Consider the following 26,193-nt stretch of genomic DNA (forward strand, 5'->3'; position numbering starts at 1 on the left):
ATTACCCGTGCTAAAATGGACCGTTTACCAATTGCGGAAAAGGTCAATATCGTGTTGATGTATGGCTATTGTGATCAAAATGCCCAACGGGCGTGCTATGTATGCTGCGCGGACCCTGGGCGACATCATCCAAGTGTCCGGAACGTTCGCCGGGTAGTTACGTTATTTAAGGAAACAGGAAGTGTTCAGCCACATGTGAAACGTCAACCACGACCTGCAACAAATGATGATGCCCAGGTAGGTGTTTTAGCTGCAGTCGCGGCTAATCCGCACATCAGTAGCAGACAAATTGCACGAGAATCGGGAATCTCAGAAACGTCGGTTTTGAAAATGCTACATCAACATCGATTGCATCCGTACCATGTTTCTATGCACCAGGAATTGCATGGCGACGACTTTGAACGTCGTGTACAGTTCTGCCACTGGGCACAAGAGAAATTACGGGACGATGACAGATTTTTTGCACGTGTTCTATTTAGCGACGAAGCGTCATTCACCAACAGCGGTAACGTAAACCGGCATAATATGCACTATTGGGCAACGGAAAATGCACGATGGCTGCGATAAGTGGAACATCAGCGACCTTGGCGGGTTAATGTATGGTGCGGCATTATGGGAGGAAGGATAATTGGCCCCCATTTTATCGATGGCAATCTAAATGTTGCAGTATATGCTGATTTCCTACGTAATGTTCTACCGATGTTACTATAAGATGTTTCACTGCATGACAGAATGGCGATGTACTTTCAACATGATGGATGTCCGGCACATAACTCGCGTGCGGTTGAAGCGGTATTGAATAGCATATTTCATGACAGGTGGATTGGTCGTCGAAGCACCATACCCTGGCCCGCACGTTCACCGGATCTGTCGTTCCCGGATTTCTTTCTGTGGGGAAAGTTGAAGGATATTTGCTATTGTGATCCACCGACAACGCCTGACAACATGCGTCAGCGCATTATCAATGCATATACAAATATTACGGAAGGCGAACTACTCGCTGTTGAGTTAATGTCGTTACACGTATTGCCAAATGCATTGAATTGACGGACATCATTTTGAGCATTTATTGCATTAATGTGGTATTTACAGGTAATCACGCTGTAACAGCATGCTTTCTCAGAAATGATAAGTTGTACATGTGTCACATTGGAACAACCGAGATAAAATGTTAAAACGTACCTACTTCTGTATTTTAATTTAAAAAACCCACCTGTTACCAACTGTTCGTCTAAAATTGTGAGCCATATGTTTGTGACTATTACAGCGCCATCTATCACAAAGCGAAAAAAGTGGTCCAACTAAAACATTCATATTTCTTTACTTACTATACGAATATATAATAAAAATGGGGCCTATTAAAAAAAACGCAATTGATATCCGTTTGACCCATGGCAGCGCCATCTAGCGGGCCAACCATAGCGCCATCTGGTTTCCCCCTTCAAGCTAGACAAGTTTCGTTCTTTGTAGTTTTTTCGTTTGCCGCTTATTTCGTGAGATATTTGGCCCGGTCACGATCAATTGACCACCCTGTATAAATTTACAGGCGCCGGCGCCTATAGTTTTGACGGTCCGTAGCGTCGTTGAATGACGTTGCCGGACATGAGTTCCTATGTAAAACTTGATCTAATAAGACCACTCTAGAACCCCTGGAAATGTGTAACATTAATTGTGAAACGCCCTGTACATCAATCGCAATTCAGAATGTTTTCGGGAAATGCGTAAGCGGGTACGGTACTGTATTTTCGTGAGAAGAAATGGTACACAAAAATACTGTGATGGTCCGAACGGGGAACCACATGCTGTCGAGGATAGGCGCTGTGGTTTCAGCATCCGCGCTCTCCGCGGAGAAGGACGCGGCAGGATCTGTGTTGTCCTGTGAGGCTTCTGTCCTCTCTTTGTTTTGGGTCTGCAAAAATTGCAGAGGCGCTATAGACTGGAACTGACGACATTGGGAAGGGGGGGGGGGGGGTTTGGAGACTGCCAATGCAGCGTAATTTGGGGATATCTCCAGCCGTGGCTCCTGCGTAACTGGCTGACGTAACTCTGGGACAGGTTGCACTACGTCCGTCTTTTGCAGACAGCGGCGGGAAATTGCGCCCGCGTCTGGGAAGGGTAAAAACCACTGCGGAGAACGCTGATCGGATCTAGTTTACCGGCCGGACGGGACCGGCCTCGCCGTAGGAGAGGGGGGTCGTGCGTGCCGGCGCTCTATCGTATATATAACTGGGTGAGCGCGCCGGCGTCGTAGACAGCACGGAGCCGGTCCGCAGCAGGTCCACTTCACAACAGCAGCTCGCGCGCCAGAGCCACTCTCGCTGACCATGGGGCTCTCCGAGCTGCCGCACACGCCGGAAGAGATCATCGATGACGTAAGTTACAACGACATTACGAATGCTCACATCAAACACCAGTAGTTCGCCTACTGTCTTCCAAACGATGCCCACAGCTACTCCTGGAAAGATAGTATGGAAAACGCTCTGAAAGTACGATCTACTTCTGTATTCCGGAAGCCAACGTACTGTGTTTAATAGAGTGTAGACCAGTATCACTTTCTTCTGTGTTTATTGCAACCAACGGTCGTCGGTATCCGACTACAGCTCCCAGTTTCTTTTTATTTGCTCTCGTGGTCATTACTTGAGGTGCTACCGAAAATAATTCAGTTTTACTGGAACGTGGGATCTTACAGTTTTGAGAGAAAGGTTCTCCACTACTCACAATTTCTTTCTAGTAGTGTCTATTTGTGACGCTCTAGGACAGTCTAAACAAACTCGTGATGAATAGCGCAGCCCTTACATGAATCATCCCCATCTCGTTTGTTAATTCAACTTCATAAGGGTACAAGATTGACAAAGAATACTGAAATCTTGGTCAGACGAGTTTTTGCATAGTACGTCGGGGGAAGACTTTCTGCTTCTTCATGAAATTATTATGGGAATTTTTGAGATTTTCCAAACTAAATTAATCACATACGTTTCCCAAGGTTTCTTCAAACTAAAGACCGATGTATGTGATAAAATCATAACTTCCGTGTCCCGTAGTAATTTTTTGGTACAGGCTAGACTACTGGACATCCAACCCTGAAGACCGGCGTAAAATGGCAATATAAATTTGATAACATCTGCAATTATATTAGATATTTTATCGCAAATTAATACAAAGCACATGTTTGTATTTCAATTACCGACCGTTTTACGGCTAATATTTAGTGTTTTGAGCACAGTCGTTACGCGTATCTGCTTCATCTGTGCGTATTTGTGCAGCCACATCTTACGGCGAATGCACTGAATCCGGTTCACATACGGTCCGTATTTTTCATACTAGATTATTTCACATACAATATAGTCGTTGTCTTCGGTAGTCGATTTTGCTTTTTCCCGTCGTTTAGTGACTAGAGACCGTTTTTTTTTTTTTTTGGTCAGTCCTTTTTCTGTTGCGCTGCTTTTAAACTTGTAGGGTTTCCTGATCTGTCAACACCGATGCAACTTTCTTCCTCCTTTTCCCCTGTATTTCCAAAACTGGTATCGGTGCAATCTCTTGAAACGAGGTACAGGTTCTTGCTTTAGCTGCAACACTTTTGGATACAATTTCTGCGCTGACAGATTCATTAGGAGAGTTGGATTCTGTGTTTCCACATCCACCAAGGATGTTGGTTCCATCAGGACGCGTCTTCGTAATCTCAAGGCATCATCTGCAGACACATAAATGAACAAAATAGGTATACGAGTGTCCATCTTACACCCAAGAAAATATGGCGTCTTACACAGGTATCAGGATGAAATACGTGTTCCAGTATGACAGCGAACTAGAAGTAACTGGACGCACACGTTTTTAAGTATTCCTGCGACTATTTTACACCTTAAATATTAGTACATAGTGCAGTTTTTTATCTCCCAAAGAGGAAAAATATCCATTACAACAGCACCTACCGCTTGCCTCTCGAGACTTTGACTCTAGGAAGCAGTGAACCATTGGGTGCTGTGCTCTCTTGAGACAGTGAAGTAAGTGAAGTAACAGCAGAAAATAGGCATCATTCCCCGATTACCATCCCCCCCCCCCCCCCCCCGATTCACTCTAAATTATCACCTTCATAGGTGAATGATACAATCTTGAAGACATTTCTGGTGTATCTCAGTGTCAGTCTGGCGTCTGTCTTTCCTATGTCATTTGTATTTCGTCATTTCACGTAACCTTTCGTCAAAAATATAATCTGTATAGATGTTGTGTGCTGCGCTTTTGACACGAAATAAAAAATATCATCTTCTTCCGAGCAGATATTTGACGATTTGGTGGGGCCCACTGACTAATCGTGGATTACATAATCAACCAATATGTGGTCTTTTCGTCTATTTGTGTACAATAGATTTACCTGTGTTGATGGGCAGCTACCAGTCTTTGCGCAAGAGCTTGTGTTCTTCAAGTTTTCCTGTAATTCGGAACAATTTGTTAATGATCTGATCTCTATAATCTTTGGAATAGTTTCAGAGAGCCACAGATATCGTCCGTTAGGTAATTTACATATTTGCGAACGTTAAAACAACTGTCACACTTCCCGAACTTTTATGTTTGACGCTGTCTCTCCACCAAGAACGACATACCTGTCCTGTTTAACAAGTCCTCAGTCGAACTGCGTATCTGATCCAATATTCAACAAGCACTCTTTTCGTTATCTCCCAAACGTCGAAATACATAAACACATTCATCTGTTCTAAAAGATAACTGACGATAATGGCGTAGCACTGTAATATTTGCGTGCATATTTTCTGTGACCGTTGTAGACTGTAACAGCCGATTCGTATTTTCAAACACACTGAACGTTCCCTAATTCCAATGGCCTACCGTGGGCTGCAGGTAGAAGAAGAGTCATCTCTTCTTCAGTACTTTCGATACAGAATCTAACAGATGCTCTGACCTTTCCTCTATCAAAAGTCCTCAGTTGCTTTTCAATTTCGGATTCAATTATTTCTGCATCTACTACTTTTTCTCCCTTGAGACGCTGGAAGGTGGGAACCATGATGTGATTTTCTTGGCTGAACTAATTTCAGAAGACAGAATGTTGTATTTCAACCTTCGTTTTATCATCTCCTGCTATTGTGCGATCATGATCAATTAATATCTATCAACAGTCCACGAGTATCGATTTTACAAAGTACTTTACTATAAGTTTTCTGGATTTCTTAATTACTCAGTAGGTAGTGTCTTTATGGAACGCTTCTTGGATCACTGTTCATACGCTAGTTATGACTTGGTTTAGTTTTTGTGGCTATATGCCGTGGCTCAATGTATCAAACTTTGCATTAATAAATCCTGATTTTGCAAAGACGCTCTCTCCTCGGGAATCTGACAAAGTGAAGAGCCTAACTGCTGTACGGGGTTTAGAAGACCATACAGTGCTTCGCTGCCATGCTGCCATGGCTTAGCTTCCGAACTTTTCACAACATTTTATGACTAGAGTACAGCGCACTGTTGATGGTGAATTAGATAGTTCAATATGCACTTTAAATTCTGTGATCGGGATCGTAGTTTTTAAAATGCCTACTAACTTAGCTGACCAAGAGCCACTTTAGCGAGACAAAGGTACGTAATTCAGTTTCCATTTGATATTGTGACTTCCTTTCGGACAGTCACAATAACTGGCATGAAAGTATTTTTGATAAGTATTTATGATGTGAAATAAGGCAAAGCGAACCGTGTTTCAGGTTCCTTGATAACCTGTTGGCGCAAACCCTTGTCCCTCTGCCTTCGAAATACATCGGTTCATTTAACAGATTGCAGAATATCGGATCGCATAGAGCTCTGTGATTTTCGACTCAGTATTCGGATTGTGGCTGCTTCAGTACTAGGCTGTATGTTGGCCTTATTCTGCAGAACAGGCTTATTTTCTTGTCAAGTTTGGGTGGTGGTGGTACGGTCCTATGGGGCGAAACTGCTGAGGTCATCGGTCCCTAGGCTTACACACTTCTTAATCTAACTTAAACTAACTTACTCTAAGGACAACACACACGCCCATGCCCCAGGGAGGACTCGAACCTCCGACGGGGGGAGCCGCGCGAATCGTGGCAAGACGCCCGTAGACCGCGCGGCTCGAGTTTGGAGAAGACAAGCTTCACGTTTTTATACGTCAGCCAAGTCATTAATAGTCTCTTTCGCACTCTCTCTATGAAACGTTGACAGAAGACTCGGTATTCAATTCAGAAAGTTCGTGTACAATCTGATCATAGTAAATGTACTCCGTTATTTGTGTTGCCAATAGAGTCAAGTAAGGGTCGTGTACATTTTTCTCGCGTTCAAACTCAGATAAACTCAGTTTGTTTGTGCCATGACAAAAATACTATGTGTATGTGCTCGGAGATAAATATGAGCAAACCGCAGGTTATTGTTGTCCCAGTCTGGCGTGAGAAACGTGTAAATCTGAAAATGACATCAACTCCAGAATATAAATAACTTACTAGTGAGCTATGCATTTCACTCTTTTTCACTGCCTTATTTTATTGTACTCGGAGGTTGATTTTGAATATACAGTGCTTTACTAGGCATTGTCCCTTAAAGATAGTATGTTCTTACTATTCTCCTGCATATGTTAGTACCTGTGTATGTGTATGTGTGTGTGTGTGTGTGTGTGTGTGTGTGTGTGTGTGTGTGTGTGTGTGTGTGTTTAGTGACGTTATTCGCGGACAAGATTAGCGCTTAGAGACAGCATCATTCATGTGTTACAACGCTTTGATTTAACAGTGTAAAATATCCGCTTCAATTGCTAGTGATTTCTTGTTTAATGTAGGACTTGTTTCGAGGCCCAGAGTTTCATCTTAATCGCCAAACATTTATGTTTCCGTAATTATTTGATGGCACCTGAGGATGAAGCTGTAGGCTTCGAAACCAGTCGTGCAATAAACGAGACATTAATGGCAACTGAAGCGGATTTTTTATTCTCTTAATATATTCTTTAGTTGCAGATGTTTGCCTGATCAAATCTTTTGATTTAGTTCAGAGTCGTCATTTGATTAGTGCTTTGTATGGACGGCCTGGTGGAATTTAAAGTTTGCGGTGTGTTTTGTGTTGTAGCCGATGCTAATGACGGGAGGCAACTACATCAAGGAGGGCCTCGACTCCGCCAAGAGCATCTGCCTCATCTTCTCGCCGGGAGAAAAGGACCAGGTCGGCGGCCTCGCCAAATGCCTCAAGCTCTTCGAGGTGAGTCCTTCTCCAATTGTTTTCTTTTCTCACGTAAAGTACTTCTGATTTGCTGAGCGCGCCATATTGTCATCTGAACAAACGTTTCATTCACTATTACAAGTGCTCTTCATAAGAGCACGTCACATGATGAAGACCACTAGCTGTAGTGCTCGTAACACTTGTTCATTTTATAAAACGTCTCAATCACAAATTCAGAAGAACTTTAAGAAAACAGTGCGGCTGCGAAAGCTTTCGTATACAGGGTGATTCCGTGCAGATGTTACAAACTTTCAAGGATACGGGATATGGATAAATGTATCAAAAATGGTTCAAATGGCTCTAAGCACAATGGGATTTAGCATCTGTGGTCATCAGTCCCCTAGACTTAGAACTACTTAAACCTAACTAACCTAATGACATCACACACATCCATGCCCGAGGCAGGATTCGAACCTGCGACCGTAGCAGCAGCGCGGTTCCGGACTGAAGCGCCTAGAACCGCTCATCCACAGCGGCCGGCGGTAAATGTATCAATGTGAGATAAGCGACCTTACTTGGGTAAGGTGAAAATCTACTCAAGCTCCGCATTAACCTCGCGCAGTCCTCAAACTAAGGGTCCCAGCTACCGAACCCTGATTACGTACAGAATCCCCGCTGAATACTCACCGGTAACCTCAGATAATTTCCCCTGTTGATGGATTAGTAAGGTGCAAGAAGTAACTTCATGTCAGAGAGACCGAAAATCCTGTCTACGGTACAGTGATAATGAATTCCATTTACCTGCACAAGTTTCAGAAGCCGCTACATTTACAACAGTTGTTCAAAATGGCGCCCCAGCGTCAATGCACGCATGGCATCGTCGCACAGAGTTCTGCCGTATCCCTTCCAATATCCCCGGTGTCGTTTGAACAACGTCGCATGCAGCGAGAATTGTTACCAGGAGGCCCACTTCAGTCTCGAGAGGCGTCTCATGCACAAGGCTTTTCATATGGCCGCACAAGAAGAAATCGAGTGAGACCAGGTAGGTGGACGTTCTCGTCACGAAACAGGACCTCCTCTACCTATCCACGTTTCAGGAACTGCCTGATCCACGAACCCTCAGTTTAACCTGAAGTGGGGCTTTATCGTGTTGGAACCACATACGTTGACGAATAACAAATGGGACACGTTCCAGCGACCTGGGTAGTATGTATCTGGTAAACACTGTGTGCACTGGAGCATTTAAGCGAGGAGGAAGAAGAAACGGACCTAATATGTAATCACTGCCTGTGCCTTCCCATCCATTGACAGATAATCTGTGTTGATGGCTCTTCACAGGTGTACGTGTGCATTCTCGTCGGCCTAAACATGACAGCTGCGACTATTTGGACCTCCGTTTCTGGTGAAACAGGCTTCTACCGTGAAAAGTATATACGCAGGAAAGTGAGGATCGAATATCTACATCTATATATATATTCCGCTAGCCACCAAGCGGTGTTTGGCGGAAGGCACTATTCGCACCAAAGTCATATTCCCCCTCCCCTCTGTTCCAATCGCGGAACGCGAGAGGAACAAGCGACTGTCCGAACGCCTCAGTACGATCACTAACTTCCCTTATCTTTGAATGGTGATCACTGCGCGACATGAAAGTTGGTGGTAATAATAGATGCTCTACATCCTCGGCGAAGATCGGATTTTGGAATTTAGTGAGCAGCCCCTTCCGTTTAGCGCGTCGTCTATCTACAAGTGTGTCCCACTTCAAACTTTCTATGAGATTTGTAAGGCTCTCGCGATGGCTAAATGTACCAGTCACGAATCTTGCCGCTCTTCTTTGGACCTTCTCAATCTCTTGAATCAGGTCCAACTGGTAAGGGTCCCATACAGACGAACAATACTCTAAGACAGGACGAACTAAAGTATTGTAAGCAATTTTCTTTGTTGAAGGGCTGCATCGCTTCAGGAATCTACCAATAAAGGCGCTGCATAACCATTGGCTGAAAACAACACGAGGTCAGGAGTCAGCAGAAATCAAAGCACGCACTTCCTGTGGACGATAGAGATGTAGCTGAATTTTCCGTAATACTCGCCACACAGTACTCTGCGAAACATTTATTTCACGTGCAACTGATCGAGTGCTGATTGAAAGCGTCTCACCCACTCAGGCAAGCACTGCATCTTCAAAGTCGCGAGTCCGTGTAGTTCGTCATCCTCCCTGGTCTTTGTGCTGTGGTACCAACTGACCTGTTTCACGTAATCACTGGAACAGACTTGGAAACATGGTGTGAGCAGGATGTCTTGCAGGTCGGTGTCTCGTCCTATACAAAGTTTGCGCTTCTCTGCTGCTTTCACTTGCTTGCACATACACGGAGATCGTGTCTGCAAGTTCCGTCACCGGGTACAACTCCATTTGGTTAGTGCTGATCAACGATATTACTTCAACTTGTAGACGTGTACTGGAGTCTATTACAGTACGGACATTGTATACCAGGATTGATCATATCAGTAAAACGTACGCCACCTGCAGTGGATCAGTTGATCATCCCAACATCTACATATAAGTGTTCGTCAGGATTCCCCATCCCTATAATCTTAGAAAAAACGGTTCCGGTACACGTTTCCTACTGCCAGAGGTACCAGAAAGATATTGGCTTATAATTTTCCACTCGATTATTTCCGAACGAGGAACAAATTACCTCTAATTGATATCTTTACCCTTCTCCATCATCCACGAAAATTTATGCCGTCATCACAGAATCACGCTGTATATCAATTCTCGAAATTGTTTAACAACTCATTAAGTGTTGTAGAAACCGACAAGTTACTTACGGCTAACCTCAACACCCATTAATTCGAGACACACACGCCAGAAGAGACGGCAAAGGTTTTCACTTACGTTTTATTGTTTGCTGTGTCCCTAGACAACACAAATTCACCCCTCTAAACCCACAGCCGGTGATAAGAACTGTATGCGTACTATGCACAGAAAAATTGTTTATGTGTAGGCCATTCACAAACAAAATAGCAATTTATTCCTATCTATCTCCCTTGAGGAATTGGACGTTTCTGTGGGGTTTTCGACTGCTACGATGGCTTGCGATAAATTAACTTAGTCTGTTTTTTCAGTTACCATATAATCAGTAAATCACGAGGCGCAACGGCAGCTCGTATCAATCTCAAGTATCTCGTTCTTGCCTTGTATTAGTTATTCGCATCTTCATAGCAAGCTAGTTTCTCTTCCGTCATTCTGGTAAGTCTCCGCTGCCAGTTACATAGACACGCGAAAACATGTTTGCTCGCTTTCACTCCCTTAGGCTTCAAGGTTATGTAGTAGTGTGCTTCCCTAAAGGATGTTCTGTGCCCAGTGAGGGCTACCAGAACAGTTTACACTGTTAGTTCGCGAACTTCATGTAGACCGCTGCTCGAGGGTCTAATAAGAATTACGCAACACTTACTCCAGTTTATACACTTCCTCACATTGCTTTCAGTTGTAAACACTGGCTCAGTTAAACGTAGTTCAGCATTTCTCAGTGAACACGAACAGCACTTAGGCAATATTTTCTTAAAGATAGCACAGAAAATTTGTGCACTGAAATGAAACTTACTGGCAAACTGAAACTGTGTGCTGGACCGAGACTCGAAATTGGGACCTTTGCCTTCCGCGGGCAAGTGCTCTACCATTTGAGCTACCCAAGCACGACTAACGTCCCGTCCACAGTACCACGTCTCCTTCTATCCAAACTTCACAGAAGCTCTCCTGCGAACTTTGCAGAACTAGCACTCCTGGAAGAAAGGATATTGCGGAGACATAGCCACAGCCTGGGGGATGTTTCCAGAATGAGATTTTCACTCTGCAGCGGAGTGAAAAACTCATTCTGGAATTTGTACACTATTCTGCAGGCTCCATTTACAACTTACCTCCAACATAAATTCAAAGCGTGAGCGATGAACTTCAGAGCTTTAAAGAAAATTAGAACGATTTTTTCGTTGGACATTCAGTGCATTATTTCAGGTATTGTCTCAGTAGTCTCAGACACTAAAAAATAGTACTCTTTTACATGTTCACCAAAAAATTTCTTGTTTTGTGTGTGTATTCTATATAAATATTGCATGAACACATGTATATAGTGGCTCTCCCGTTTACAAACGGCTTTAACTTAAATGGTGTCAAGTCATCTGAGAAAATAAATAAAATTTCGAATGTAAGTGTTTTTTGCAACATGTTTAAGAAAGAACAGGCACCACACAATTAACCCTCGGGAACTACCTCCCGTTCACCAACTGGTTGTTTACTACACACCTGTTAAGTAGCAAAGAATAACACGAAAAGAGGCTGGTTTATATAATCTTCTCCATACAGCTTAAGGCGAAGACTTCAGTGAGAATAAAACACTAATTACAATTTCGTGTGGCTCAGTGGTCTGGTGCGAGTCTTTCAACGCCAGTTTCATGACTTGCGTGGCAATAACACCTACCGGGAAAAGAACACCTACGAACCACACGCAATTCCTGCCGTATCTTCATATCATTGAGAGGTGAAGGCTAATCCTGTGAACGACTGTGAGTCGAGACCGCTATCTTCCCGTTTCATGGCACGTGCTTTGCCACTGAACCACTAAGCCCGATGACGGAATGTTTTTGTTGTGGTTTGATGCAGCTCTCCATGCTACTCTATTCTGTGCAAGCTCCTTTATCTACGAGTAACTATTGCACCCTACATCCTTCTGAATCTGTTAAGTGTATTCATCTCTTGGTCCCCTTCTACGATCCCTCGATGCCTCAGAACACGTCCTACCGACCAATCCCTTCTTCTGGTCAAGTTGTGCCACAAATTCCTCTTCTCCCCAATTCTATACAGTACCTCCTCATTAGTTACCTTATCTACCCATCTAATCTTCAGCATTCTTTTGTAGCACCATATTTCGAAAGCTTCTATTCTCTTCTTGTCTAAATTATTTATCGTCCATATTTCACATCCATACATGGCTACACTCCATACAAATACTTTTAGAAAAGTCTTCCTGACATTTCAATCTGTACTCGATGTTAACAAATTTCTCTTCTTCAGAAACGCTTAACGCTTTTCTTGTCATTGCCAGTCTACATTTTATATCCTCTCTACTTCGACCATCATCAGTTATTTTGCTCCCCAAATAGCAAAACTCATCTGCTACTTTAAGTGTCTCATTTCCTAATCTAATTGCCTGAGCATCACCTGATTTAATGAGACTACATTCCATTATCCACGTTTTGCTTTTGTTGATGTTCATCTTATATCCTCCTTTCAGACACTGTACGTACCGCTGAACTGCTCTTCCAGGTCCTTTGCTGTCTCTGACAGAATTACGAAGTCATCGGCAAACCGCAAAGTTTTTTGTCTTCTCCATGGATTTTAATTCCTACTCCAAATTTTTCTTTTGTTTCCTTTACTGCTTGTTCAATATACAGATTGAATAACATCGGAGAGAGGCTACAGCCCTCTCTCACTCCCTTCTTCCCTGTTATAACTGCCATCTGGTTCCTGTACAAATTGTAAATAGCCTTTCGCTCCCTGTATTTGACCCCTTCCACCTTCAGAATTTGAAAGAGAGTATTCCAGTCAACATTGTCAAGAGCTTTCTCTAAGTATACAAATGTTTAGAAACGTAGATTTGTCTTTCCTTAGTCTATCTTCTAAGATAAGTCGTAGAGTCAGTATTGCCTCACGTGTTCCAATATTTCTACGGAATCCAAACTGATCTTCCCCGAGGTCAGCTTCTACCAGTTTTTTCATTCGTCTGTAAAGAATTCGCGTTAGTATTGTGCAACCGTGACTTATTAAACTGATAGTTCTGTATAATTTTGACATCTGTCAACACCTGCTTTCTTTGGGATTGAAATTATTATATTCTTCTTGAGGTCTGAGGGTATTTCGCCTGTCTCATACGTCTTGCTCATAAGATGGTAGAGTTTTGTCAGGGCTGGCTCTCCCAAGACTATCAGTTGTTCAAATGGAATGTTATCTACTCCCGGGGCCTTGTTTCGACTTAGGTCTTTCAGTGCTCTGTCAAACTGTTCACGCAGTATCATATCTCCCATTTCATCTTCATCTACATCCTCTTCCATTTCCATAATATTGCCCTCAAGTACATCGCCCTTGTATAGACCCTCTATATACTCCTTCCACCTTTCTGCTTTCCCGTCTTTGCTTAGAACTGGTTTCCCATCTGAGCTCTTGATATTCATACAAGTGGTTCTCTTTTCTCCAAAGGTCTCTTTAATATTCCTGTAGGCAGTATCTATCTTACCACTAGTGATATATGCCTCTTCATCCTTACATTTGTCCTCTAGCCATTCCTGCTTAGCCATTTTGCACTTCCTGTCGATCTCATTTTTGAGACGTTTGTATTCCTTTTTGCCTGCTTCATTATCTGCATTTTATATGAATTGCAAAAACTATTGTTCTTTTTGCTTGCTGGTTTTTCTAAAATATTTTATACATCACCTCTGTGTATTCCACAATGCTGTAACCGATTCGACCAGCAACTGGTAGTCTTTAGATTGACAATGGTTAAAAAGAGACAAATAATTGTTTTTGAATCTATAAAATCTGATAAGTAGCTATGTACGTAATGACAAAAAAGGATAAAATTATACGTAAACGCACATACTGTAAGCGGTAATGTAACGTTCCCGCTGCGTTATCAACAGTACCAAAGGCAACAGAAGAAGTCGAGGGTTTTCATAGGTATAGCGAAATCCTCTTTTTGTCTATCATACATCTGAATTAACGAATAGCTTCTTCCGCAGGTTTTATAGTCGCATCCAGTAGAACAATGTGACATGATTTTTTAAACAATTTTTAAACACATTAAGAGTTCAGAATTTGTAAAAATGGGGTTAGTGGTTCACTGTGACATGATGACGAGCATGTATTAAACAAGGAAATCATTGAATAGGAGTAGTAATTAAGAATACTAAAGCAATGTAGTGCAGGTGGAAGAACAATTAGTTGGCTCAATTCAGGCCTAACGAGGACTCTTTCATTTCAAAGCTCGAACCGCAGCTCCAAATGTGATAGTTTTCTACTGTCTTGTTTGTGTTATTTCAAGGCAGGGTGGTGTCTGTACCATATTATAACATTGCTAACAAAGATATTTTCTTGGGATAGGTTCAGTTCAGCAGAAAGTGATGAGGAATGAAGGTAAGGCTTTAACATCTGGTCGAGGACGAAACGTTAGTGACGTAGCGCTAACTCGTACTGGACGGGAAAGAGAAGGAAATCGGCCGTGTCTTCTTCAAAGCAACTACCCCGGTATTTTTGTTAAGCGATTCGGGAAGACCACGGAAAATATTGACGTTGGTGGCAGAGTGGGGATTTGAACTGCTTTTCTGTAAAATGCGTGATCAGTGTCATACTCACTGCATCACCGCGATCGGTTCCCCAATATGAGTCCATTGCATTAATCACTGTATCGCCTTCACTTGCTTGCACGAAATGGTCCACGACTGCGCAGACCTGAAAGGCTATCCAAAATGATGGACACTGGCGTGACAGCTAGGTTGCGACTTCCACCGACTGCCAGGTTCCAAAGGACGGCCCTCACTCAGGGAAAACTTAGTTCTTGCAGCGTGGTCGTTCTTCTTAGCCGCGCAGCAATTGGAGACCCCATAAACCTGGGGACACCAACACACCGAAAAGATTGTATCCAACTTTAATTCGTTCTTTGTAGAAGGTTTAATGCAGCTACACTTACTGGAAATTTCGTATCATAATCGGACAGTTTTTAGGTTCCGTACCTCACTCGGTTAAAACGGAATCGTTATAGCATCACTTTGAAGCTTATAACTCAATGCATTCAAAAGTTACGGCCATTATTTGTCATATATTTTGATACTCGCAAACTCACTCATCAAAACCTATACTGTACTTTCCGTTGACCTAGAATCATGAAATTCGGCAAGTAGTAACGTTTCAAAATATAAATAAAGGAAAAGATTGTTAATTTGTAAGTATACCACATGAAAAAAAAATTTGTCATATGTTATCTGTAAACACCCATTTTCTCAGGAACGGGTAAGAGTATCAAGTTGAAATTTTTGTCACGTACGAAGGTCTATCGTCCCTTCTTAGGATAGAAACGTAAGCTTCTAAGTCAATGTAACAAAAAGATAGGGACATTTATGTCAGACATTTGGTACTCATAAACTCACTCATCAAAACCTATAGGGTACTTCTCGTTGACCTAGAACCATGAAAGTGGGCAAGAAGCAAGATTTCTCAGTATAAGTAAAGGAAATACTCAGAAAGTCGTTAGTTTGTAAGCTTATCGCACAAAATCGCACAAAACATATTTCTTTTGTCATTTGTATCCGACTTCAAATTCAAAATTAAAACATTCTCCAAAGCCTTCTAATTCCCGGAACCGATATCTTTCCATCATCAATGTAGATAGCAGACAAAAATGGTCAAGATTCTCGATTCTCGGGATGGATGAATTGTGTATATAGATAATTAAGAACGTAAGGAACTATCAGAGAGCGATTCCTATTCGTGCCTGGCTTTTTTTCTTTTACGTAGTCAATGATGCCAATATTTTACATTTCTAGCGAGAGCTCGTGTTCCGGAAAAACTATTACAGAATTGAACCCTCTGTTCCAAATTTTCTTGCTAAACCTCAGCAATGATTTTGATTTCATGTGGAAAAGGGTTTAATATGTGAATTTCGGGAGGCTGTTCAGCTTTTAGAATGTACATCGTTGCGATTTTGGATCTAAATCTACAGCTACATATGTACCCCGTAAATTAGTCAAGGCCATGTGTTGCGTCAGATGACGTCGGCTCTAAAGCCAGTGACTGGTTTCATCACGTTATACAATTCAGCATCCTAATAACAGATGCATACTTAAGCTAAAACCACATTTGCCGTGTAATCACGCCAGATAACGTCGCAATAAACAGCCTGAAATGGGGGATGAGGCAATTTCAGAAGACATTGGTCGACATTAAAGCAATACTGTAGCTGTTACGAATGGTTGTTTGCCTGAATGCGGCGATTTTCGATTCAGGCTGTAATATTTATGAAGATCTGTTCTTACTCACACAGCTAGTTACGGGTTTCATAGTTATCGATTGTTTTCCCAACGTAAGTTGTCACAGGCATAAAAATGCCAGCGAACACATACCATGTGCTTCCATTTATAAGCTATACTATAAATTCTCCGATTCGAGAGGATTAACAAAGAATTGGACCACTTAAGATGGGAAACAGGTACATGCAAAGGTATTTCCAGCCTTAAGTGCATCGTAATAAAATAAAAATCCGCTTCGGTTGCCACTAATTTCTTATTTATTACACGACCGGTTTCGAAGCCTAAATCATCTTCAGGTGTCACCAAACAATTATGGAAATGGAAATGTGTCGGCTGTCGAGGCAGGCGGCCCAGTTGGTGGTCCTACGCTCCATTTCGTTTGTTTGGCGGAAGTGTGACCCATCGCGGCCAACTGTCCGACTACCACACAATTATGTTTCCATAATTACGTCGTAGCACTAGAAGATGAAGCTTTAGGTTTCGAAACTGTTGATGTTATAAATAAGAAATTATTGGCAACTGAAGGGCATTTTCATTCTGTTAATATATTCCTCAGTTGCGGTCGCCTGATGAAATATTTTGTATTAAGTGCATTGACTTTGTGTAACCACCAGGAACGGCAACATTTCTAATATAGTTCGTAAAACAACATGAACAATAGCACATCGGATGAATTCTCTGTAATCTTATGCCTGGTGCAGTTTACTTCGGGTAACCACTCGAAAACAGCGATATAAGCCGAAACTAAGTCTGTGACTAAGAAGAGGTCTTAATAAATGAGAAGAAAACTGTCGCCTTCATTCAATAAATTTATAGCTGTGGTTCCCACAACGAAGAAGATGTAAGAACGACACATCCTAGCAACATGTTCTCTGTCACCTGCTAACAAGGCAAACTAAGCGCAAGTCGTTACCGGTGCTGTGAATAATATTTGATCCGACGTTTCCTCAAGTGGTTCGTAATTTTTTGTCATTGACGTCAGCAGCCTGTCATTCTGTAATTGTTCCTCTGTCTCAGATCGTTTCCTGGAGTTCTCATATTTCAGAAATTTATGAGAGGTGTATAATTTTAGATGATTTCTTACATTTATTTTTCCGATGAAATTATTCCTATAATTTTTCTATTCATTTAAGGGAAGTGAAATTATTATTATTAGAATTGTTATTGTTATATTACAGATCTAATACTTATAAAGCCATTCACAAATTTCGATTCCCCCAAAGTTGTTTCGAATAGCCCTTTCTAGTGAAATTTTCCATTAAGGTCTCGAAATTGCCTACTAAGATTTTTGTTATTGTTTTTCAATGTGTTTATTTTGAGAGAGATGAGTTGACTGCAGTGCTGTTAACAAACGTATTTCAAGGTAGTTTACGTTCTGATCATTATCGTAGCAGGTGGCGAAACACCTCGACAGCATGATAGCAGTTTCCATAGATGTGAAGTCTCTGTGTAGACAATTAATAATGAAAGATTCGCTCAGTAAATCTGAATTTTACGATCTTCCAGCGCAAGTAACGAAATTTGAATTCTGAGGATTTATTTTGCGAGGAACAGTGAACAGGGAGACATCAAATAGCGATTATACGATAGTCGAAAGTGTGAATGTTGTTCAGTCAATGATCAAGAGCTTATTTTGAACTGTGGGCTCCTTTTTGAGAAACTTTTCTAAGCCTCCGCTATGAGTAAATAAAAAGTGTACCGTGCACTACAGATTCAGTGCATGTTTTATATGTGGAACGAGTGTGAATAACAACAGACCTTAACTAAATTCCTTAATACATCAGCGACTGTATTTTCCAGAAAATCTATTTAAAAACAGGTCTTTACTTCAGTTTCGTGAAGAATAATAGGAAACATTACAATATATTGAGAATCTTATTTTTAAGCTTACTCCAGTTTAAGAGGTTTTATCACCAACTCGTTTCACTTTATTTGTAAACCATCGTAAATGATGGTTCAGTACGTTTTTACGTTAAATAGAGTTAAAAACTATTTTGCTTACGAATGTGATGTGTCTGCACGTTATTTACGGCGCTTATTGCTCCTTTTCACATGTTTTGCAAAACAACTGGCTTTTCCTTCCATTGACAGCAGCACTTTCAGTCGGAAACAGCTTGAATTCCCTTTCACTGGGGAAAGTAGACGTTCCACTTTCAGGGTATGCTATCGCTATAGTACATGTGCTACATGTTTATAATGACTTTACCTATAATTCAGCTTGACTACGTAGTCGATATGATAACGCACACTAATGCGTCAGCACACAGAGGTACCCAGCTCGAATCCTAATTGTCTAATAAAATTTGAGCGCCAGCATCTCACCCGTAGCACGATATGCAGTTTCTAATCGTCAGACTGCATCGTCTCAATCTGCGACCATGAACCTCGATGGCGGACTTAGTTTTGATTACAGAAGTCTGCGTTCTGCCTCGAAAAGCAGCTCATCGTCATTTTGGAAATGCCTGAAACGCAGTGGTTTCCTCATCCGAAGAAATGGGAAGGAGTCACTGGGTGTCATGTCAGGACAATACAAGAGGCAAGGCAAAATTTGACAGCCCAAAGACGCGGCATTTGTGGCTCTGTCCTGTGCAGAGTGAGCTGGGCCGTTTTAGTGTCGCAGAAACTACTTCTTCGGACAGCTTCACGCAACGCTTTGCCTTGGCAGACTCCCGTAATCTCGTCAGCAGGTGTAGTTAGTGTGATTCTGTGACAGTTTTCCCCTTAAAAATATAATCTAGTAGAACAACACCATGGCAGTTCCAAAAAAACAGCATCACATTCCACAGTAGGGTATAGGCCTTCACCTTTTTCGACGATGGTGGATCCATACGTTTTCCTGCTGCTTTGTTCCTTCGATTTGGGATTATAACATTCACCCAGCAGTCGTCCATGGTCATAAGGCGTATAAAGAAGTGATCTGCATTAGCCTCTCACAGCAGCAACATCTCCGCTGCTGCATCGTTTCGTCAGGCTTCGTGAATGGGTGTTTGCAGTCGCGGTACATCAGCGAGCGGTGACCTTTGTCATGTCCGATATGTCTTGGAAACTTATATGTCTCTAATGTTCACTTTTTCCCCTCTAGCCGTGGTTGTAATACACCGGTCTTCCAGCACACGGGCCTGAACTCCTACTGCTATTCACAGCGCTTCACTGAGAGATGGCCCTCTATTCTTCTTCACTGAAATTTATTTGACCACTTAGGAAGTGTCAGAAACACCTAATCACTGTGTGTGTTGTAGCACCGTTCCCCTTCCACTTTATGAGCGGTTTGTACCATTTTGCTTTGGCTTCTCCAGCGACGTTCCGTGGTTCTGTACGCGCGTGTTTCAATGTGTACCAGGACTGCAGAGATGTAGCCACAAAGAAACAAGAAATTGATTAGATAACACTATTTTTTCGAGTTGATCATTATGACTAACCCTTGTATTGAGTCAAATACCAAAACTCTTCACAGTCCACAATGGTTCAAAATGGCTCTGAGCACTATGGGACTTAACATCTGTGGTCATCAGTCCCCTAGAACTTAGAACTACTTAAACCTAACTAACCTAAGGACATCACACACATCCATGCCCAAGGCAGGATTCGAACCTGCAACCGTAGCGGTCGCGCGGTTCCGGACTGAGCGCCTAGAACCGCTAGACCACCGCGGCCGGCGCAGTCCACAATGGTGCTTCTGTTGACTGTGAACGTGGAAGTGAGGTTCTGAGGCCATCTTGACGGTATTCGAGATGGGATACACTCTGAGCCAGTACTCTCCGTTTTCCTTTCAGTTTCATAATCATCCATGACACTAAGCTGTGTAAGTATCATCAGTCATCCAAATGATACAGATAAACGCTTAAGACACTACGCCGGAGAACGAAGACAGAGCCAGTTTGGTGCATAGCAGTGCGTCGTGGCGTCCATGTTTCTAGTAACGACTAGGAAACGCATTGGGATGATTTACAGCAATACCGTTTGAGTTTCCTTAAGCCTTGGCAACGGTTCTGCTTTGCCCGCAGAAACACTCGGTGAACCTGATGCACATCGAGTCGCGGTCGTCGCAGCGGTTCCCCAGCCAGTATGAGTTCATGGTGGAGTGCGCGCCGGGAGGAGACATCGGCGGCGCCGTGACCAACCTGCGGCAGAGCTCCGCCTACTTCCAGATCATCTCACGCAACCACAAGGACAACAGAGGTCAGTTGCCCGCCAAGTGCCTTCTTAAAGTAAAATTCTGGCACAATCCCATATTTGAAAACACAATTATTTGCCCGTTTGTGCCTACATAAAACAGTGTGCTGGACTGTGATTCGAACTCGGCTTCCTACCTGTTGCGGACCAACTACTGAAAACACTTTTCTATATGTGTAACTTGGTGCAATTTTAGACCTATTGGGCAAAACATTCAAACATAGCACAGATACCTAAATCTTCAAAAATGTTCTGTCAAATACGAGGGTCATTCCAAAAGAAATGCACACTATTTTTTTTAAATCCATATTTTATTCTACATGTTTGAAAGTTTTACATTGTGTAGATACATCCTTTAGGAACAATATTTTCATTTCTCCACATAATTTCCATCCCTCTCGACTGCCTTACGCCATCTTGGAACCAGCGCCTGTATACCCGCGTGGTAAAATTCTGGACCAACCTGTTGGAGCCACTGTTTGCCAGCGTGCACAAGGGAGTCATCATCTTCAACTTTGTTCCATGAAGAGAGTCTTTCAGTTTCCCAAAGAGATGATGGTCACATGGAGCCAGGTCAGGACTGTAAGGCGGGTGTTTCAGTGTTGTTCATCCGAGTTTTGTGATCGGTTCCACGGTTTTTTGACTGACATGTGGCCGTGCATTGTCGTGCAGCAGCAAAACATCCTGCTTTCGCCGATGTGGTCGAACACGACTCAGTCGAGCTTGAAGTTTCTTGAGTGTCGTCACATATGCATCAGAATTTATGGTGGTTCCACTTGGCATGATGTCCACAAGCAAGAGTCCTTCGGAATCGTAAAACACCGTAGCCATAACTTTTCCAGCAGAAGGTGTGGTTTTCAATTTTTTTTCTTGGGTGAATTTGCATGATGCCACTCCATTGATTGCCTCTTCGTCTCTGGTGAAAAATGATGGAGCCATGTTTCATCACCTGTCACAATTTTTCCAAGAAATTCATCTCCGCCATTCTCGTACTGTTCAAAAAATTCGCTGCATACCGTTTTTCTTGTTTCTTTATGAGCCACTGTCAACATTCTGGGAACCCACCTGGCACAAACCTTTTTTAACGCCAACACTTTCAGTATTCTGCAAACACTTCCTTCCCCTATCCCAACGTAGCGTGACAATTCGTTCACTGTGATGCGTCTGTCAGCAATCACCAATTCGTTAACTCTCTGCACATTGTCTGGAGTGTGTGCAGTACGAGGCCTGCCACTGCGAGGACAATCCTCAATAGTGCCATGCCCGCTTTCGTCACATAACCTGCTTGCCCACAGACTAACTCTACTGCGATCGACAGCAGCATCTCCATACACCTTTTTCAACCTCTTGTGGATGTTTCCCACTGTCTCGTTTTCACAGCACAGGAATTCTATGACAGCACGTTGCTTCTGACGAACGTCAAGTGTAGCAGCCATCTTGAAGACATGCTGTGACGGCGCCACTCACGGGAACAGGTTGAACTAAGTTTTACACACTGTAAAACTTTCATACTTGCAGAATGAACACTGTATTTTTACAAAAATAGTGTGCATTTCTTTTTCAGTGACCCTCGTACATTTGCATTTACATAGCTAACAGTTTGAGACCCTCTATTCACACTATAGATCAGAAACGAGGCGAGTTGAAGTGTAATGTTGAGGGTTGCATACACTAGAAATCAAGACGTCGCTGTTACGTCATGCTACACCGGCTACCTTCCTTCCCACTGTAATTCCGCGAGTATGAAAAGCCTTAGAACGGTGGCGCTGCCGTCGGTTCCTGGTCGTCGACTCGTTCTCTCTTACTGAAGTATGCAAGAGAGTAGGGCTACTCGTGACGTACAGTATGGAAGCTGAGTGCAAGATCTTACTGTTGTAAAGTAGCACTGACAAGGCGGAATGACCGATTGTCGGGATCGTATGGCTTTTAACAAAGGTGTAAGGTGAAAATAAATTACTGCAGTGTATAGATTACAAATAAAATGCCCTCTATCTGTGTGTAGAAATCCTTCTACGGAGCAGAAGGAGTTGTCACGGAGAATCTTTCTCAGTTTCTTTTCGAATTTTACTTTGCTGTCTGTCAGACATTTTATATCACTCGTTAAGTAAAGAAATTTTTTTGTTGTAGCATTGTGCACCCCTTTCGATGCTAACAACAACCTTAATGTGGAGTAATGAATGTCGTTTATCTTCTGGCATAGTAATTACGTAGATAATTGTTCCTTCTGAACTGTAGTGGATTATTTACAACAAATGTCATGAGGGAATAAATATACTGTGAAGCAGTAGTCAAAAAGCATAATTCCTTAAACAGATGTGTATAAGATGATCGTGGGTGAGCACCACATATTGTTCTCACAGCAAGTTTTTGCGCAATGAAGACCCTCTTTCTTAAACATGAGTTACCTCATAACATTATTCCATATGGCATATTGAACGAAAATATGCAAAATATGTCAACTTACTGATTTTTCTCTCCCTCAGACATGTAATCTGATTTTTCTCTCCCTAAGATATGTAATGATTCTAAGTGTAAATGTGGCTGAACTAAGTTGTTTTAGGAGTTCCAAAGTGTGCTTTTTTTCAATTTAAATTCTCATCAGTATGGACACCTGATAATTTTGAAGTTTCCACCCTATTTACTATTTCCTAGCCATGTGTTAGTTACACTTTTCATTGATGTAGTAGTAGCGCTAGATGTGTGTGTCTGTGCGCTCACATGGCTACACTCACACGCACACACACACACACACATATATATATATACTTATTTGCTTCGTAAATTTTGATTTGCTAAAACCAAACTCTCCCTCTCTCCCCATAGGGTGGGGTTTGAGAGAGAGGAATTAGAGTTTTCCAAATGTTGACCCAAATACTGTATTAATTTTTTCCGTAGATTCGGATAAGTTTTGTTTGTTTCGTGGTCATGAGCCCACGCAACTTTTAATTATCAAACCCCAGCCTATGGGGAGAGAGGGAGAGTTTTAGTTTTAGCGAATCGAGATTTACGAAGTGATTTTTTTTTCTTTATTGTGATTTTAAACACCTTATACAAAGGCGGGCTGTCAGCAGCACAATACGCCGCTCTTCAGCCTTGAATTTGACAACAAGTAGTACATAAAGGTGGCACAGAGTAGACAGTAAAAACGGTGGGCAAAAAATGTAGACACTAAAAATCGAAAAAACATGGAGCCGTTCACGCTGGACGAGAAACATCACTAACACTAGGCGACACGGTGCACAAAACATGGATGATGGTGACGGCACGTGAACGGTGGTGGCGTGACGGCGAACAACACTACACACAAACGAAGGCACACACACGAAACACTGACGGCGATGATCTCCGGCGCGCGTATGTTCACTGAGCGTGTACGAGTCCGGGGACCTGCCAAGAGAGGTGGAGGAGGAGGAAGGGGAGTGGGAGAGCGAGAGGGGAGAGCAGAGATGCCACGGGCAGGGGAGAGAGGGGGAGGGAGGAATACGAAGTGAATAAGTATCTTTTATTTATCCGTAACAATTTTCCACGCAAAAATGAGAACATGGATTTTCTTGAGTTACAGAGCCAACTACCAAGAATCAAAACAAATTTTTAAGACACAATGTACGTAGTTTTTTATGTAGAATCTGGTTCTGCAATAAAAAATGGCGGTTCCCTTTTGAAATTTTAAAGTTGCCTCCCATCCCACCCCCAGGGGGCAGGGGTGGCGGGCTAATTTTAGCGCCAGCAGATGTCACCCTCGAAAATAATAAACTTTGGATTCTACACAGTTTTTCGTGTGAAGTTTATTTTTCGAGTTATTCTGGTTTGTCAACTTAAAATTTACACACTGTATATAAACATTACAATGTTTACTGCTAACCAGTCAGGCATTATACTGGTGTATAATATAATAATCACGTTCCCGAAAGTTTGCGTATGCAGTGCCAGTGCCATAAGTTCTCTGTTGAACTTGTTAAGTCGTGTTCTCGCTCTCCTTTCTAAGCTGGTTTTTGTCCACTTGCACCCGACAACGGGCTCAAGTGACAAGTTTCCAGATAAATGGGAGAGGGGAGTTTGGATACACCACTAGCGAGTTTAAAGCTACTATACGGGGGTCATTTATGATCTCTAATTCATACAATTTTTCTACACAGAAAAGGATACAGAAAGAAAATTAATAATGAAGTGATTACGCTCACACAGATGGCACGTGATGTAGCAACACAAGTGTTTCAGCAGTCTATGTTGCCAGTTAGTATTCATACTTACAAGTTGCAGACTTTGTGTTATGGTTTGAGTTCCAGTAAAATTTGACCGTATTCCTGCACGTGAATTTCCGTTTTTGACATATTACCAAAATTCTGCAGGTCATCTTTTCAGAGGAGGATGTGACAATCGGTTCCTTCATTCACTATTCTGGCGACACAAAAGAACTGCACTGAACATTTTGCAACCTGTCTTCAACACTGCCTATATGTCAGCGAGCAAAGCGTCACAGTGGCTGAGACACAGGAACTCGAAACCCTCACGCAAAATGAGCAGGTTTAGATTCCATTCTAGCTATTTAATTACTTCATCAGCATGTTGGCGAGTTTTCTTGAACACTGCCATGGACATTCCCTCACCCACCATAGTCTAACTGAGCTAATGCTCCGTTTGTAGCGTCAGTATCTAAGGACCTTATCATCAGGCAGACGTTAGAACCTAATCTTCCTTCTCTTCGTTTGTAAAGATCAGAACAAAACGGGATACTAAACCTTACCCTCGCTTCGCACTTACGTTAACATTTCATTCAATGTCATAACTGTTGTCCCAATTTTCGACATAGTTACTGATAATCATTTGAAATGTGAGATCAGGCTTCATAGGGTTAATGCAAAGCAGACAGCGCCTTCCTTCTATTCTCACTCCTCTCGCCCCTGCCCACCATCTCACCTCAAACACACACACACACACACACACACACACACACACACACAGACACAGACACAGACGTACACACACATTCCGCTCCCTCCTCATACTATCCTTTTCTCTCGTGTTTCCTAAAGTACGAAGCGCAACAAAATTCTTGCAAGATGGATACAAAATTCAGATGGCGAACTTAATTGATTCTAAATAACGAAGTCGAAGAACAACAGTAACAAGTTGGAACCAAAAGTAAACGAATATCAATCGTAAACTAATTCGAAATTGAGTCATGTATCCATCTCACGTTGTGTCCTCTAATATAAGTTGATGCATCTTTCAAGTTATAACAGCTTCACTCTCGCTGATATACCCTTAGACAGGTAGGTAAACGTAGCGGATTCTACACGTTATGTTGTCATGAGGTGCCATGAGGTGAACGCCTCTGTAATCTCGCTCAAAGTCAGTGTTGCAAAACGTCCAATACTTTGCCTCTACCGTTCAAATCACTATGTTGAGGAGCCCAGTGCGTATAGATGGCAAGACTAGTTTTGTGCGGCGCGGGATTAGCCGAACGGTCTCAGGCGCTGCAGTCATGGACTGTGCGGCTGGTCCCGGCGGAGGTTCGAGTCCTCCCTCGGGCATAGGTGTGTGTGTGTGTGTGTTTGTCCTTATGATAATTTAGGTTAAGTAGTGTGTAAGCTTAGGTTCAAATGGCTCTGAGCACTATGGGACTTAACATCTATGGTCATCAGTCCCCTAGGACTTAGAACGACTTAAACCTAACTAACCTAAGGACATCACACAACACCCAGTCATCAAGAGGCAGAGAAAATACCTGACCCCGCCGGGAATCGAACCCGGGAACCCTGGAGCGGGAAGCAAGAACGCTACCGCACGACCACGAGC

General features: G+C 42.5%; 1 protein-coding gene across 1 annotated transcript in view; it reads left to right on the forward strand.

Annotated features, from left to right (window-relative positions):
* LOC126251858 (protein henna) overlaps positions 1 to 26,193 on the forward strand; it is a 104,736-nt gene that overhangs the window by 61,053 nt on the left and 17,490 nt on the right. Inside the window, exons 3-4 of the mRNA XM_049952541.1 lie at positions 7,063 to 7,191; positions 20,226 to 20,400. Coding sequence (XP_049808498.1) covers positions 7,063 to 7,191; positions 20,226 to 20,400 — 304 coding nt within the window. The remainder of the gene's footprint in view (positions 1 to 7,062; positions 7,192 to 20,225; positions 20,401 to 26,193) is intronic.

The sequence above is a fragment of the Schistocerca nitens genome, chromosome 1, assembly GCF_023898315.1.
Source record: "Schistocerca nitens isolate TAMUIC-IGC-003100 chromosome 1, iqSchNite1.1, whole genome shotgun sequence".
Taxonomy (NCBI): domain Eukaryota; kingdom Metazoa; phylum Arthropoda; class Insecta; order Orthoptera; family Acrididae; genus Schistocerca; species Schistocerca nitens.